Source organism: Rhopilema esculentum, chromosome 4 (assembly GCF_057945365.1).
Source record: "Rhopilema esculentum isolate cy_ngs chromosome 4, ASM5794536v1, whole genome shotgun sequence".
NCBI lineage: Eukaryota > Metazoa > Cnidaria > Scyphozoa > Rhizostomeae > Rhizostomatidae > Rhopilema > Rhopilema esculentum.
Window position 1 is genome coordinate 4,187,736 of NC_142818.1, and position 16,748 is coordinate 4,204,483.

At 37.3% G+C, this 16,748-nt stretch overlaps 1 protein-coding gene across 8 annotated transcripts in view; it reads right to left on the reverse strand.

Annotated features, from left to right (window-relative positions):
* Window positions 1-15,872: 15,872 nt before the first annotated feature.
* LOC135691224 (uncharacterized) overlaps window positions 15,873-16,748 on the reverse strand; it is a 41,864-nt gene continuing 40,988 nt past the window's right edge. For all 8 annotated transcript variants that reach the window (XM_089116077.1, XM_065209028.2, XM_065209030.2 and 5 more), the window contains exon 11: window positions 15,873-16,451. In XM_089116077.1, coding sequence (XP_088972203.1) covers window positions 16,329-16,451 — 123 coding nt within the window. In that variant the 3' untranslated portion in view covers window positions 15,873-16,328. The remainder of the gene's footprint in view (window positions 16,452-16,748) is intronic.

Consider the following 16,748-nt stretch of genomic DNA (forward strand, 5'->3'; position numbering starts at 1 on the left):
AGGAAGAGTCAAGAATTGTTGTTTTTGCATTCTGATAAGAATTTAAAGCACGATTTTCCTGTGAAAATGTACTCAAGAAGATAGCTCATAGACGGGGCCAATGCTAATCATATATGCACATAGTTCATTAAATGCTGCTTTGCAAGGTACGTTATCAGAATAGTTAGGAGTGGTCGTGATAAGCACCAGTAAACATGAGTGATAAAAATCAATTCCGGATCAAGAAGCAGCTGCTTCGATCCAGCGAGATCAAGATATTATACTGAATTCTTTGTAAGTGGTGAACGTGTGCCGTTACAAGTAGGGGCTGAATAGAGAAGGCCCTTTGGAAGTGGATGATAGACTGCTTGCTCAAATGCTGACAAAGCAATCAGACAAGATAGTTTCAACCAATCGATTCTTGGTGAAAAAGTGGCACTCTAGAATCTTTGGAACAATCGGATTATTTTGAAGACAGATTCTTTAAGGCTGCAAATGCAAACTTGTCAGCTTTTAACAAATCTCATGCAACTCTCAGTTTTCTAAACAACTCTTTTCCTTCAAAATGTTTTGGCGAAACATGCAACATTTCTATCCTTAAAATGACTTTGAAAAAGCAAGCATTCCAAAACATACTCAAGCTTTCCATTTGACAATCAAGAATGTAGAACTTTAGAATAATGATCGAAGATTTAAGCTAGGGAGTTTATATACCCAGTTGTGGCTCGAAATTCAGCCAATCAGAACAGCTGTAGATATGGTTGCCCAATCAGTGGCGTTTCGCGTTTGCCTAGAATATAATTCCAATAAGGTCCAAGGGTGAAAACGAACTCCTTCTGTTTACACAATAGCGGTTTTCTATTTAACTAGCGTATTTGCACCACTAGCAATACAGTATTTCGAAATTCATTTCAAATAATAGTCAACTTAGAATTTTTGGATAGTTCAGTTATTCGGCGTCGGCATTAAAATTCACAAGAGCTCGGTAGAGAAAAGGAGATCTTTCTTTAAATAGTTCAAAACCGCGTCAGTAATGACGACATTCTATTCTCTATTCAAACAAAGTGACAGGAAAAATTAATGCAATGTCAATATTTGAATCATTTTCAGGTACAGGGCAAAAATTATCTTTGAAGACCTCTCCTGGTTGAGTAAGGAAAATCCAATAATGCGAATAGAATTCTATTCACCTCATTCATTTGGAATATCTAAAGTCAAGCCAATAACAAACTTACAAATGTATTTTGGTAAGAAGTACAAATAATGACATTTATGCTGACCTTGGAACAGTTGCGTACCTTTGCAGCGCTATATCTCTTTCTGTTGTGATAGCGCAACTTGGTAATGTGCCAAAAATGTTGGAATAAAGTTTTTATTGAATATCTTGATATAAAAATAGCAAACTATACAGGCAACACGGAGCGATGAGAAAAATGGGAAGTCTAAAAAAGTGGAGGGGGGCTAAAACCGAATAAAAAAGTCTTTACTGGTGACTGATCTCTTAATTTTTTATCATATTTAGCAAAAAGTTCAGTGCCTTTTATACCGTGCTGACAGCGTTTTGTAGCAAACTGAGGCAGGAAAAGCGAACGAGGCTAGCTGTTAGTGTAGAATGGGGTGGCCTGAAGCCCACTAGAGTTGAAAAAACCGTCAAAATGTCATACCGAGGAAAGGTTCTAGGACCTCAAAAGACATGCATCCTCGATGTTTCGTTGCTCATACGCTTACACTCTTTTTTGTAAGAACAATTTTATAAGAACACGAGCCAAAATTAATCATAACTGAGGCTGTTGTTAATTGGTAAAAGAAATAGTACCCCCACTATACTCAGCCACTCTTTTCCTGCTGCAAAATTCCGTTTTGTATCTAAATTTTATCAGCTTACTCCATAAAAATTTAATTAAGCTGGTCTGAATCTCAATTCCCACTATCTTTTTTAAAAGTGGAAAAGCCATTTACAGAATCGCACTAAAATATTTTGAGCACTTAACTCACGACAGTTTAATAATAATCATAACTCTGTTTGAATTTTTTCATGAATATTAATATGGCTTATTTAAAGTGGTGGTGACGTTTAAAACTCGCATTCCCTCAATATTCACGTCACTAGCCCTGTTGCTTGTAAAACTGAGTTCGAAATTAAGTTCAATGATAAAATTGATAAGTTTAGCATCAAATATTGACCTTTCTAATATGACTTACAGTGTAGTTCCGTAGGAAGATTATACTGTTGGAATAGGAGAATTGTTTGGAATAAAAAAATAAAATATAACTTGATTTGAAACAATATACTTTTATAATTTTGAGTGGTGCTTGACTCCCCTTCACAATAATTGTAACTCGGGGCCTGCTTTCAGGCCCTTAAAGTGGTTACAGGCTCTTTAAGTGCCTGATCAGTGAGGTCAAAAGATGAATTTCAGAAGATAAAAGTTCAAAAGAAATCTTAAACTCTCAAGTATTTGCCTGAGAGCTATTAGCACAATCTACCCTTGTAATCACTTTTCGTAATTTTTTAATAGCAATCTTGCTTCATGGTTTACTACTAGTTCACCAGAATTAGGTGTTGACTCTGGGGGCTCTGGCCCCCTCAGAGGGGATTTATCGAGTTATGTCATAAGCTGCTTAAAGGATACCAACTGAAAATTTATGGATTTTTAGATCTCGCATGTTCACTTTGTCCTGCAGATAAACTGTTCTTGTCCCAAAAGTTTGCTTGAATAATTGGCTTTTTGTTTTTTTAGAGACAAGAAACAACGGTCGAAATTGCTGAAAGCTTCCTCCGTCATAATCATCGAGCGTACAACAGGACTTTCCCATGGCAAACAACTTAATAGCATTAATATCAAACATTTTTAAAGCAAACTATTCTTTTAACTGAGGAAAATTTGATACGTATCGCAGAGCTTAAGCTGATGTTGTGTGCACACAGGAACAATCCTTATTTCAATTAAAAATTTCGCATCGCAAATAAATGGCTTCCTTCTTTAAATTTAGTAAGATCAGTAAGTCTTTAAAGACTTGGTTTTGGCTGTTATGGCTTTGGCCAAAGGCCAGTTGTTTGGAACTGAATCGAATTTGATCTGCTTGAGTTGCAATGGTAAGAATGTTGTAAAAGGGATTTTGAAAGCAATAAACATGAGGTTATTCCACCTATAAACAGTCGCTCTTGTTGGATGGTTGCTGTTGGATTGCTTATTAAAAGAAGATAATGATTTTCATGAGTTTCAGTGGATTGCAAATAGTATCACAATTTTTTACAAGATAATAAAAGTCCTTTGCTCGAACCTCTGTCCATCAACCCAATACACCAAGAAAAGTCAAGTTCTTGAGCGTTGTATTGATAGGCAGTTTTAATTTATATCAAACAGAATATCTTGCCCTCCCATACATGTTTATAGGGGCGTCTTTCTGCCTCGATGCCTGCCTCGATACCTGCCTTGATACCTGTCTCGATGCCTGAACACACAGGGCCGTAGTGGTCATGGACTATTGATACAGTCGACAGTGTATGCTTAAAAATACCCTGTTCATTCTGAGTTCATTCTATGTTCATAACTATCGGATAAAGCTGTGATTTCAACATCGTAAGATAAAGCATTGCAGGGGGGGACCCTATTTCCGCCATCCTCGCCCCCCCAAATATATTTCCTTCCGCTACAGCCCTGACATGAGTTGATAGCAAAGAGTTAAATTTCTCTTTTTTAGCAAAAGTCCCCATATAAAACAAAAACAAAGGTTCCAATCCTGACGCCTTTGCTTTATTACAAGCCACACTTCTTTATTACAAACAACTTCTTGCTACAACGAAACCGCGTGTTATCGAAAAATTTTATTGTTTCATTCAATCATTTGCTAACAGAATTACAAATTCATAACACAGATACGTTTCAATCTGAAGTCTTTTAGAAGAGGTTGATAAAGAACCATAAACTGGAACTGCTTAAGACCGCCGATTCATATTGGAGTTGGAGGAGGGGGGGGGGGGGGTGGTGAGCTCATTCAAGTGTTTCTTTATTGGTAATTATGCAGTATTGGATTCTCTCGTGCAGGAGACCAGACCGTAAGCAAGATAAGTCGTGATCAAATTTTTCTACCTCTGAGGTTGCATATATGAATAATCGTAGTGATATCATGTTTCCTATCGTGCCGTTATGCAAATGAGGCTTGCAACTGGAATAACAATTTATAATCCACATGCACAAAGAGAACCAATCAGGAGCATGGGCTCTACTTTCCTTCAATAGAAACCTAATGCGCATTTAAAGATAAACATGGGATCCATCGATAGAATTGTTCAGGGCCCGAAAAGGAGGTTGATTCACAAGGTGACAAACCTGGATGCGCCATGATATTCTCTTTGCTGTGCTTTACGGATGCCTAACGGATCTTACCAGTCGTTCCCAAGCACCACCTTGCCAAGGTGCTAAGGGAACGTTAAATTGCCAAGAAATGCCAAGAAATGCCAAGAAATGCCAAGAAATGCCAAGAAATGCCTATATTCGATAGATGTTTTCGTGGTATATGGATCGGTGACGAACAAGGGCCCTGCGAAATCTATGACTCTATTTATAAATGGCGGACCATCACCTAGCCACGAACTGGGTAAACCGTGAGATTGTATCAGTATCTAGATCAAATCTTCTAGCTTTTTGCAAATGACAGATCTTCTGACGTATTTTTTTACCATATCGTGACCTCTTTAGTATCCAAAATTTTTGACAAACTGCATTGAAAATTGTGATAACTTGACTCTGTAGTCTTGTATAAGACGAACGATATCTCTCACCATATTATTGGTTTTTGCTTCCATGTTGCGGTGCCATATGTCGTGAAGTTTGACAATACGACCCGTAAAACAACTTCGGAAAGAAACATACCCTTGCATACTTTCAAGCCATGATAAGCAAACTGGACTGTTTTCAATTAACATACTCTATACCAAGATTAACTTTGGGATATAAACTAAATAAAGTGAATCTACTCCACCTTCGTCCCTTAACATAATGATAATTCTTAATCTATAAAAATGGGCTAAAAATGGGCCAATCACTCAAGTGTTGCCTATGTCGCGTGCGGGACAAACAGCCTGGGACTAGCCCAATCCAACACTCTTATTGGACACGTGTAGGTAGCCTTTTAGACTAGGAAAGTGGCTGCAATTGAGCTGCGGCTTGCGCTAGGAATAGCGAAGGCTTTTGTAGGATTAGATGCACAGCGGTCGTACTTCAATCTTATCTATCGTGGAAACGAACAGGTACAGGTCGCAAAACACAGGCGAGGCATACAGGCTGGTATCCACTGCGAGGTTGCTATACGTCGTATCACGAGTAACATTCAATTTGTAGCATCTCTTGTCAATAAACAGTTTTGAATGTAGTAATTTTCCCCATCACTTTAACTTAAGCCAAAACTATGTTAGTCTGTATACACTCTGTTATTACCTTGGTTTAATGAAATAATTTTCACTATAAACGTTGGAAGTTCCTGTGATTAGAACAGTGCAGTTCACTGTTTCCATTTTCTACTCTCAAGATAGATATTTAATAGAAAACGAAATAGGTGCGCCTGAAACCAAATGCTGCATTTCATGTCAATTCCGACTCAACGGAAGCAGTATAAAGTTGCTGCTAGCATGCATATTCATAATGTATATTAATTTTTTGTATAAAGGATCGAGACAGTCATATTAACAGGTGTTACAAATAACCAGCAAACAATACGTAGACGATACCTTCACAGGTATCAATAAATCAATACAACACCCAGGCAAATAGGTAAATGATAATAAAATTAACTACAACTTACAGATGATGAATATTTCAAATTGAAACATGACTTTTGTAATCCTTTCACAGGCGTATAGCACAGACAATTCGAATCCTGATAATGTTTATCCACAAACTGGAGGAAGAATCGATCGCTTGGGGGAGTAGTAACATGTTGTCGATTAGGATATGACTTGCTGGTTCTATTGAATTCTGATGACACCTAAAAAAGTGATTTTTTTATCCACAAGAGAGCAGAGGATCCTTCCAAGTTATTCACTAAAACAAAGCACATCTAAAGAGTAAGATGTATCAGGAGACTTGATACAAAGTATAGGGAGCTGCAATATTTTCAGAATTAAATGATGCAGTGAAAATTTAAAGGATTTTCTTTTCCCTACTGAAATCAATGGCGTTAAAGGGCTAACAAAGGCTGAATTTTTTAGTTGAGGCATAAAAAAACAATGAAATTTCCAAGAATAAAAAACTGGATATCCAATTCAAGGGAACCTCTGGGGACCAACCTACGTGTCCAACGCCTTCCACTGAGTCCTTTTCTAAAGCCACTGCTATTCTCATGCTTTCGTTAGTGTGACAGAGGGACCTTAAATCCATGGATTTGGGGGGTGTGAATTCTTTATTGTTGTCAAAAAGGCTGCTAGAAGCAATACGCTCTGAAGTCAGGTTGCAATCTGTTTAATTATAAACAGAGAACATAGCAAAGTCTAATATTGGATAAATAGGGTGTATTGTTAAAGGGGGTATTTACATCTTATAAAGATAGTGGAAAGGTTTTGTCAATGAAACAAGGGGATTTCAAAACGGATCTATGGCGGGGTTTTCAAAAACGTCGAAAAAATAAACGGGTATGTTTATTCTTGAATAAGGCGTTAAAATGCAGTCCTTTCTCGTGTGCCATCCAGTTTGTGAGTTGTAATTGCAAATGGTATGTAAGGGGGAGGACCAAGTGGGGATGGCTTGTAGGGACCTTCGATTTTAGGGAACTATTCATTCAACAATGCCAGAGTGTCTAAAATTAACCCAAATACCCTGGTTGTTATTTCACTGATTATATACATCAATTGTTGTTATTTCATCAATCAATTTCGTGCCAGTAATATCCATCACACGAAATCGGTTAACTCTCGAAGCGCAGAGGAGGCTGCAGCCTCGTTCCCATCGTCCTTGCTTGTAGTGCTTCGTCTGCTGTTTCTGATAGAGCAGTTATCTCTTCTATCTTTGTATTTAATTAATATAAACACTAAATATCTAACTTTGAGATAGTTCGTTCATTGCTGCAGAATTCAAAGAGAATGCTTTTGGGTTTACAAACCAATTATTGTTGGCAGGGGGGGGGGGGGAGGCTAGGCGCTTTTAATATTCTCCCCGCTTCAACACTGATCAAGTAAGTATTCAATTCAAGTGTTTCACAACGAACAAGAAAAATCAATGTAAGAACGCAGAATATTTAACATATAAAGTGTCGAACCTTCTGATCGGGTTGCAATACGGTCCACTGAACTTATAGCGTTCTAGAATATCCGAACAGGAAATCAAAATTTGATGATTTATACTCATTCATTTTAAGAGCCATTCATTCGCTTCCTTTTGGGGTTCCAGCTTAACTAAAAAGCAATGTAACAAGCTGAAAATTCAAGCATCGGATTCTAGAAAAAGGCCGCTTCGACGAAGACTATTCTCAGATTAGTAGACCTTCGTAGCCTGCACTGACCGCATTCTTAAAAGAGAAGTTTAACCCTATTAGAGACTTTTGAGCTAAAGCCGTCCTCACCAGAGAGCTTCTTAAGGCACAAGCGATAAAGGCTGACCTTTGATTTTGTCACACAACTTTCCACGCCGACTCCTGTTTTTGATTTTGAAATCGGGGATTACTGGAAAATCGTCGGCAGCAAATATGTCTGCTTTATGAAAACGCACAGATAGACACGAATGGTGTATTTTATTCATTGGCTTTCGAGAATATTAAAAGCCTCTTTGTGATGTTGAGACGGGTGCGCTGAAGATCGTACTGTTTAGAAAATGTTAACAACCCAGGTAAATTTTGATGACTAAACACAAATCACGTGTTTTCTCTACGGAAAGGCTGTCCTGGGAGAACTTTCATAAGCAGACTTGCATAAAAAAGTTATAGAATGTTGATAGCATAGACTCCGACGCAACTTTGAAAAGGGGGCACGAGCAAATTCAAGGCTCATAGAAAAAGACATCAAAAAGATAATTTATTTTGCAAAAAATGGGGCTATGACCAATCCGGCCCCCGTCGTCGGAGGTCCTGTATGGATGTTTATCAAAAGTGACCATGCAGTTTCAGAAAGCATAGAGCGATTTTGCGAGTCGCAAGGGGTCCGACAAACTACAGGATATCGTTTTTGTACACAGGAATTATTTGGTATCATGGCGTCAAAAGCAGCTCAGTCTATGGTAAGCACTCAACCAAGGCCACCCATGCAAAGTACATCACCCTTGAGCCAATTTAATACCTTTGCCTTGCATCTGAGATAAGCATATCCATGATATCTGGCCGCCCAAAAAGCCAAACCACAAAAAGTATGCATTACAATATTTTAAACATCTTAACCCATAAAGGGAGGCTTCGAATGCGTGTTATATGCTTTCTCTTCTTCCCTGTCTCGGTCAGTTTTTGAATGGCTTCGGCGTCACAGCCTCTTGAATGCTCCTATGACGTTAAGAAATTGATGTCATACGTGTCACTGTGTTGTAGTTTACTGCGATACCGTCAAATATCGTTGATGGTTCACCGAGCGAGGATACAACTTGAATCCCCTCTAACGTATCGTCAAGAAGCTTTAAAGATTTATATTTCAGGGCCCGCGCCACTGATCCCAACCTGGAGGGGCCATCAATGTAAAAAAACTTTCTTCTCCCTCCTTTAGCCCCCATTTTGGCAAACATTTTGCTTACATTGCTCTACTTGTGGACTTGGTTAAATTTATTTGTTGTAATCTACAGGCTAATCTATATAAATGAATTGAGCTGATTTGAATCTTTTCCTGTGATGGGGGGGGGGGGGGGGTATCGGATATTGAGTGAGAAAGAGGCTTTTCCGGGCTTTTCTGTAGGACGGAGGTAGCAAGTTTTTGGTGGGAGCTATACTACTATACTAGTTATTTTGGTTGGAGCAACAATAAAAGCTAGGTTGTGATCATATTGATAACAATAAGAATTTTTTCATTATGATGAGTTAAGTTGAGTTAAGGTAGAAGACTTTGAAAACTTTCATTATCCGCTCCAGTCCTCATCATGGACAATTCTATCCGCTATCTCCTATCCTCTGTCTATCTTGCACCTGTTGAAATGATATTCATCTGATTCGCAGTAGTCTACCTTTCATGCTATTACAATTTCAACGGCAGTTACACAAATGTGGCCCTCTTTCCACCTCGCCAACTGTTGTCTGTATTGCAAGCTAGTTCCAAGAGAAAGTGGATAAAACTTTCGTGGTAAGATCCACGCTTCCTGAGCAAGAAGTGGCGGATTTCGAGCCTCATTACTAACCAGCCGGACTCGGCGATTGCTTTTCATGTTTTTAATCATGATTCCTATGAAAAACGGCAGCCTGCAGCTTTTAAAACTGATAATAAAAGATTGAAGGCCAACCTTATAAAGGCCTTCTGGAACCTTTCTGCTAAAATCAACATATTAAACGTGTGCGCCAGTCGTCATTAGACTGGTTTTCATAAATTTTAATCCATCAGCAATAGTGAGATTGTACAGCGTCAATGAGATGGTTTCCCACAAACATCTCCTATACCAACATAGCTTTTGATAAAAGACTACGTCTTGAAGCAAAACTGCTTTACCTTGCTGCACTTTCGAAAAAGAAGAGAAAACTTCAAAAAACAAGCAATATCTGAAAATGGAGCTTTGTAGGATAAAGTTAGAAAATTAGAGAATAAAAACAGGCACCACGGAGTGTTAAGAAAAGTTAGTAGGAGGTAGTGGGCTGTAGTTTAAACTAAATTAAAAGAGGATTGGTGGTGATGCAGTTCTAAGTTCGATAAGTTTTTCGGCAAAATGTGGGGGGGGGGCTGTAAGAATAGCAAATCCATAGTTCCTAACAACTTAGCGACATTCACGAAGCTTGGATTCAACTCCATAGCTGTTTGTAATAGCAGATTGGGGGAGGTTGGGTAGAAGACAGGCTACAATCAAACTGTACCAAAAGTCAAGGTGCACAGAATCAATTTCATTTTGTATTTCTTATTGCGTAATAACTGCAATAGTTATCATGTTCAAAATTGGAGGTGGATATTATTGGGGTAACTGCCACCAGTTTTGCAAGGCATGAAAAGCTTATCTCTAGTATGCATTTGCGCAGGAGGCAAGGGGGCTGAGGGGGGTGCAACCCCTTCGTCAGACAAGTTAGAATAGTTCATGCTCCATTAGGGCAGTTCTATCTCAATGAAGCATTGATATTCGAGCAAGATCAATACCAGGCCCCCATAAACATTTAGCATCTGCTACGCCAAAAGGCGGTGCCACGGAAAGGACTGGGAAGGGCAAGTTTACAGATAGTAAAAACTGTTTCGTCCATACAGGGAAATCTATTCTCTATCTTTTATTTTAAAAAGTTTTCTTCGATCTTTTTTTAACTTTCCTCGATTCAAAATTCTACTGTGTTATGAAGTGTTGTTGTAACGGGGTTGTCTTAGTCGATGCGTGATTTTATCTTTAAAAGGGGATTAATCACGAAAAAATGCTAATTTTTATTATTCCCAGTCTCAGTCCTCCGCCTCTGGCTACGCCCATGCTTACATGCGCTTTTTGGCTGATGATGATGACAATGAAGAAGGTCCGTGCCTCCTTTGAAATTCAAGCAAAGTTGGGGAAGGATCTAAGTATCAAGTATTTTTATGAGTCACAGGAATAGAAATTAAAAAATGTGAGTAAAAATAAATAAATAAAAAAAGTGATTTGCGGAGTATTCGTAAAAGAAAATCTACAAGATAAGAATAAAATTTTTAGAGAAATCGTATGAGATTCAATGAATGATAAGTCCTTCTCCACATTCACAACGTAGTAAGCAAAGTCTCAATACTTTGATTCTAAAATCTAAAATGAGCACAAGATAATACATTATAGTGTCCTTATGTTGAATGCAGTAGCGTAGCCAGGGTGGTAAGATTGGGGGGGGGGGCAAGGGCGAGTTGAGCGAAGGAAAATGGGGGTCAACACATTTCGTAACACCCTTCCTCAAAGATATTTTCGCCATTGAGGGTCGGCCGTCCCCTCTTGCCTCCCCATCACTACGCTTCTGGCTTAACATATTATTAAGAACTTCTGAATGGACACAATAATAGAAGAACTTTATATCCAGCACCCAATATAGTCAACGGTATCATCTCAGGTAGTACGAAGCTTATTCCGCCCTATTCTTTACAAATGAAGGTAGTTGCTAGATTCTATCTTCTGTAGAAAGACAGACAGCGAGAATCAAAAACACGCGCGGAAAGAACATTCTCTATTAAAGCGGCACTTAAAATGAAATTAAACTTTTTCTTTTAAAATATGTGCCGTTCAGCTTAGTTATAAATATTAATCTGAGCTCTATGCAAAGGTTCACAGAAAGACTAACACGAGTTCATCACACCTTTTTTATATTGAAGCACCTGTTATGTGTTCTTGTATATCTGTTCTTTCGCGTCTCAATTCGATTTACTCAATACGGCGGCTAGATGAGAAGAATGACATTTCCCGTTAAACATCCTCAGGTTTCTCAATCAAGCTAACGACCTATACACAGAAGAAAATAATCATGGCGGCCGCTCTCTCTGTCGGCTATTCAACAAGTTTTGATGAAGGTCGTGGCGCCGCAAAAGTTACATGATTATATACATCGATTGTTAAGCTATGATTCGCATTCGATGGGATTGAGGGCTATCCCCATTCACGCGCAGGTCAAATGCTCCAAAAACACGATCGAGGTCTAGACTTGCAAGAGAATGTTTGTGTTTGTTGGTTTTAGACAAATGGATAGCGGTCAAGATACCTGAATAGCTGTGATGAGTTGATTGAGAAAACACATGTTATTAAACACTACATTAAGGAACTAAGTGTTATGAGGAAAATCAGAACAATAGTTGATAAATGTTATTCATTATATATATACATTCTTGATTGATAATTGAAACATGGTCCACCGGATCGGATACTTTTGTGACCAGTGCGAAGTATTGAAGAGCGCGTGATATTATTGTACGTCTACTGACAAAAAGATGGCTTAATGTCGAAGTCTACAAAAATAAATTTGATACGAAAACAAGAAATTTGACTACTAAATCCAACCCAACTAAAAAATATCCTTTATTGGTGAAGTGAGAGCAAATTGAAGGCGTTTTTAAAGGCAAAACGCAAAGTTTTCCACAAACCAACATAACTTCTTCGCAAGCAATACTTTAGCTTGGCAAGAACTCCGATTTTGAAATATTAACAGACACTTTAATGTGTCCATTCAAGCTATCAACGCAAGTAGTTAAGCAGCAACTAGTAATTCTGAATGCAAACGGTGGATTTGCAAAAAATGTTAGATCTTACATGTCATAAGGACAGAAGACCAGTTTTCCACATTCCTCATGAATTAATTTTAAGGCAAACATCAGAGTACTGTTAATATCAACGTGAACAAGATAAGCAAGGAAAGAATAAACAAAGTGGACTTATCTTAAAGTTTCTACAATGTAACCGCTGCCTAAGAAGAAACACCGGGTCATTGTAAATAGCTTTGGAGATAGGGGAATCCACACTCAGCCCCTCTGTCCAACTTGCAAGAAATATCAGGGATGAATCAGCTAAGAGGGAACATCCCTGTATTAATAAAGGAAGATTCTAATTTAGAAGCTGACGATCTTCACTTTAAGCATTTGATTACAAAAAAGCATTAGGGTCTTTGCTTTTGAGTAGAGAGATATTCGGCAGAGGTAAAATTGGCAAACGGTTTCACGCTAACAAAAATAGAATGACAATCCTTCTGCTTCCTGGAGGTACCCTATAACGTGTGTTGAGAAAGCTACGGGAAGGGATATTATGTGAAAGTTAACAAAACAACTACCAAGAATGCAGCCACTTGACAGCAGAATGCTCGAAATCAAGGCGACTTTTATTGATATATCTTGAATATGTCTTGACAATGGTCGGTTCTTAGCACAAAAACGAATACATTAGCCAATGAGAATAAAACCAGGGTCGGTAAGATGATCAAAGACGTTGTTTTGAAAAGAACACGTTGTTAAGAAGCACATTTACATAGAAATAATGTTCGCTCAATTGAAATGCTGCTATCAAGGTTATCAACCTTCGTATTTTATAGAAATCTGTATTCAAATGAACGCATAACCACTTGCGATCATTGGATATTCTGAATCTTGTTAATGTTTGCTGATACGTTCAAAGATTGTATAAAAAGCAACAAAATTCTGAAGTTGAGGGAGATTCTTATTTACCAAATCTGCCCTTAGATTGCTTGATAAAGCAACATGAACAAAATGCAAATACTTTGCGAAAAACTGCGGCCTATAAGATTCAAACTGAATCAGGTTATCATCTATTTTTAAAAATACATTATTTTGAGAACAAATAGAAACAAACTTTTAATCTCAGATTCTCAAATTAACGAAGAAAAAGCTGCGGGTCTACCGCTATGTTACTTTCTCTTGCTAGCACCTCTCCGAATGCAAAATAATCTACACCTGGTACTAATACACATAACAGTTTTAAAACTTCGAATTTTCAACCCAAATTACACGGATGAAAAACTCAATTTGACAGTTTAAGGAAACTCGCCAGCTATTACATCGAAATGGTGATTTTGAATCAGATCTATAAAAAAGATACTCGAGAGAAGAATTGAGATTTAGAGATCATACTAGCATAGTAAAGAAAATAAGGATATCACAGCATTAAAATTTATTCTTAGGCGAGTGCTAAGCAGGAAATCCAAATCACTGGTCTGACTCAGTCACTTTGACAGAGTCATCTATGTAAAACAAGGGCTGAGGCAACAGTGGAGAAAAGTGAAAGCAAATTAGCAACATGGAGTTGTGCAAGGAGATAAATTCTTAAAGGAATAAAGATTGGGAAAAGAAAAAGGCCATCCTTATCAAGTGAAGGGTTTTTAGCAGTTATTTATAAAGTCAAATAAAGGCATTTCTCTTGATCAGCAACCCAATCATGGTATCAAATAAAAGGAGTTCTATTAGTGCAAATTCTTACTGAAATTCTTACAAATTAATAAATCATGTAAATACTCTATTTTGTAATTGTTTTTGCGATAATTTAATATTGTTAAAGGCAGAGTTTATTTTAACGTGCAGTGATACCCAACTTGTGCAGTGATAAATCGTTATTGTCCAGTGATAAATCGAAAATAAAGAGATTTTTGCATTGAAAAAGCAAAATATAGCTTATAAAAGAGCATTACAATATTAAAATAACAGTAGCAGTGATCATAATCTATGAAATCCCTTTGAAATTTGTTCAGTATCTAAAACCTATCGAGATTTTTCATAATCCAGTTAGTTTGATGGGTGTGATCATGAAAATTTTCAAAAGGTGACACCCAAATTTTAAAAAATTTTGAATATGTGCCGTGATAAAAATTCCTTAAAATAAACTCTGGTTAACAGTATTAAAGCAAAACCAACCAAAAGCTATCCACAATTGTTAAAATACAGCTTGCAATCTTTGCTGAAGATGAGTTAAGCATTACATTTAGCTGCATATACAACTACCATTTCTCTTATAACCTGAACACAATATGCCTGGTAATAAAATTAAGCATGAAACTTTCAGTTGTAACTTAGAACCGTACAGTTCTACGCACCAAGCGCAACCTAAGCGTCATCTAAGATGTTTACACGAGTTGTTTTCCTGCAAGCTCATTAGTTTAAAGGATTCTCTCATGCATTGCAGATTGGTAGATTACCATAAAAACGAATAAAATCCGAGGGAATTCACTGTGGAGACTCTACTAACAGTGTTAGCAAAAAAAACTCCAGAAAAGAAGTCTCGGAAACAGCAGGGAAAGGAAGAAGAATTAACACATTGAATCCAAATCCAACCTCAGTGTAATTGCAAGTCCGATATGGGAAGCTTTTGCTTGAAATACCCTAAAAGCAAACTTGAGCTAGCAAATTTGAGCGTAGTTTATAATATATCGCTGGCAACTTCTGGTCTTTCTTGGTTAGCCAACTGTCACTCCTCCGTTTTTCTTTATATGGTTTTTCCAGGTTCTCTTCAATTCAAGCAGTCGACACCGACACAGAACGCAAGGAAAACCGAGGGGCATTTCACTATTGCAAATAGTGTACGAGATTTTCCTTAAAACAAAAGGATTTCCGGGATTTTCTGGATAAAACAACAGGATTTTCACAAAAGGTGTACGAGATTTTCTTGGAGTGATTTGCCCCTCGAGGCAAACAGTGATAATTCATTCATCTAACATTAACTTAACTGCAAAGCAAAATATTGCTTGATGAAGGGGCAAAACAAATGCAACATTGTTTGCCAAAGAATGCAAACGGAAACCATCTTACAATATAAGACATGTTGGCAAAACTAACCAAATAGGTTTTATCAAACAATCATGGATGAAGTATTACTAACCTGACTATTTTGTTTGCCTAAAGCTCGTGGGGTTGTGCCCCTATCAAATCCTATACCATACCACCAATGACAAAGCTGCTTCAGAAAAACGAAATAGAAAAAGGAAAAATTCCGCCTTCTTTACAAGAACACTTCTCATAAGGGCACCGATGAGCGTTTTGCGAAAAAAATTAAGAACAACGTAAGAACATGTCATTCCTTAGATGGAAAATTAAATGAAAAATACGTTTCTTTTAAAATTTACAACAACGTTAACAAAACAGAAAATACCTTTTCAGCTTTTTAACCTTGAACTAAAACATTTAAAGAAAACATTCATCTATCAATTTTTGCGCTCGATTTTTTTGTCTCTGGTAACCAGGGTAAACTACAGTAAAAGAATCCGTGTTGAAAAAACATCTGAGCCGGAAATTCTACCAGAAATAGGAAAATCGGCAAAATAATCTAGTTTTTGTAAAAGATTGTAGAATATAAAAAGAGCGTGAAGCAGAAGCACAGGCTAAGATATCAAAGGAAAATATATCAAATTGTAAACGCTAAATTGTTTTAGTTGTTAAATCACAAAGATAAATTAAAACTGAAAACACAGTTTAAATGGAAAGAATTACAATATCTTAAAAAAATGTTTCGTTTTCCTGTTTTTCTGTTGTTCTGTGACATTCAAGAAATAGAAACTTTTACAAAAATAGAAAATGACTCTTAACAACTATACAGTCCATAAATAATATTCTAATTAAAACTCTGACCAATTACTTAGAATAATCCCTATAAATGTCTTAAGTAATGAAGCGGTTCATAAATAAGCCATCATATTGCTAGCAAACAACTTTTATTTGGCGCTTACTTCCACTAAGATGTGACCAGGTTGATAAACACATTCGCTTTGCACAAACAGCGCGTCGTTTGCTTATTCTCGTCAATCAAGGCAATATGGAGTGTTTGTTAAATACTGTTCTCCTGCAAGAACTGTCGCGTTACCTCGTAAATGCAGCCACCGATCATTGCACAACAGAAGATCACAACAGACATTCTATTTGTTTTTCGTCTAGTCGTAGATTGAAGAAACTACAAAAGGTGAAAAATAGATCAGCAATAACACGATATTTCAATGTTTATTCAGGTTTACTTCGGATAAATCACTGAAATATTACACCCACTCCCAAAGAGGCATTGCTAGGAAAGAGTATGCTACAAAATTTCAAGGCATTTGAGAATTTTCATCGTGAATTTTTAACGATTTTTCCTATACCGATTTTTTTTTCACTTAACTGAAGAACTTTGGGGCTCTGGGGCGGGTAAAGGGGTCAAGAATCCATAAACAATCCACTGAAGAATAAACCAATGTTTTACCCTTAAGATACC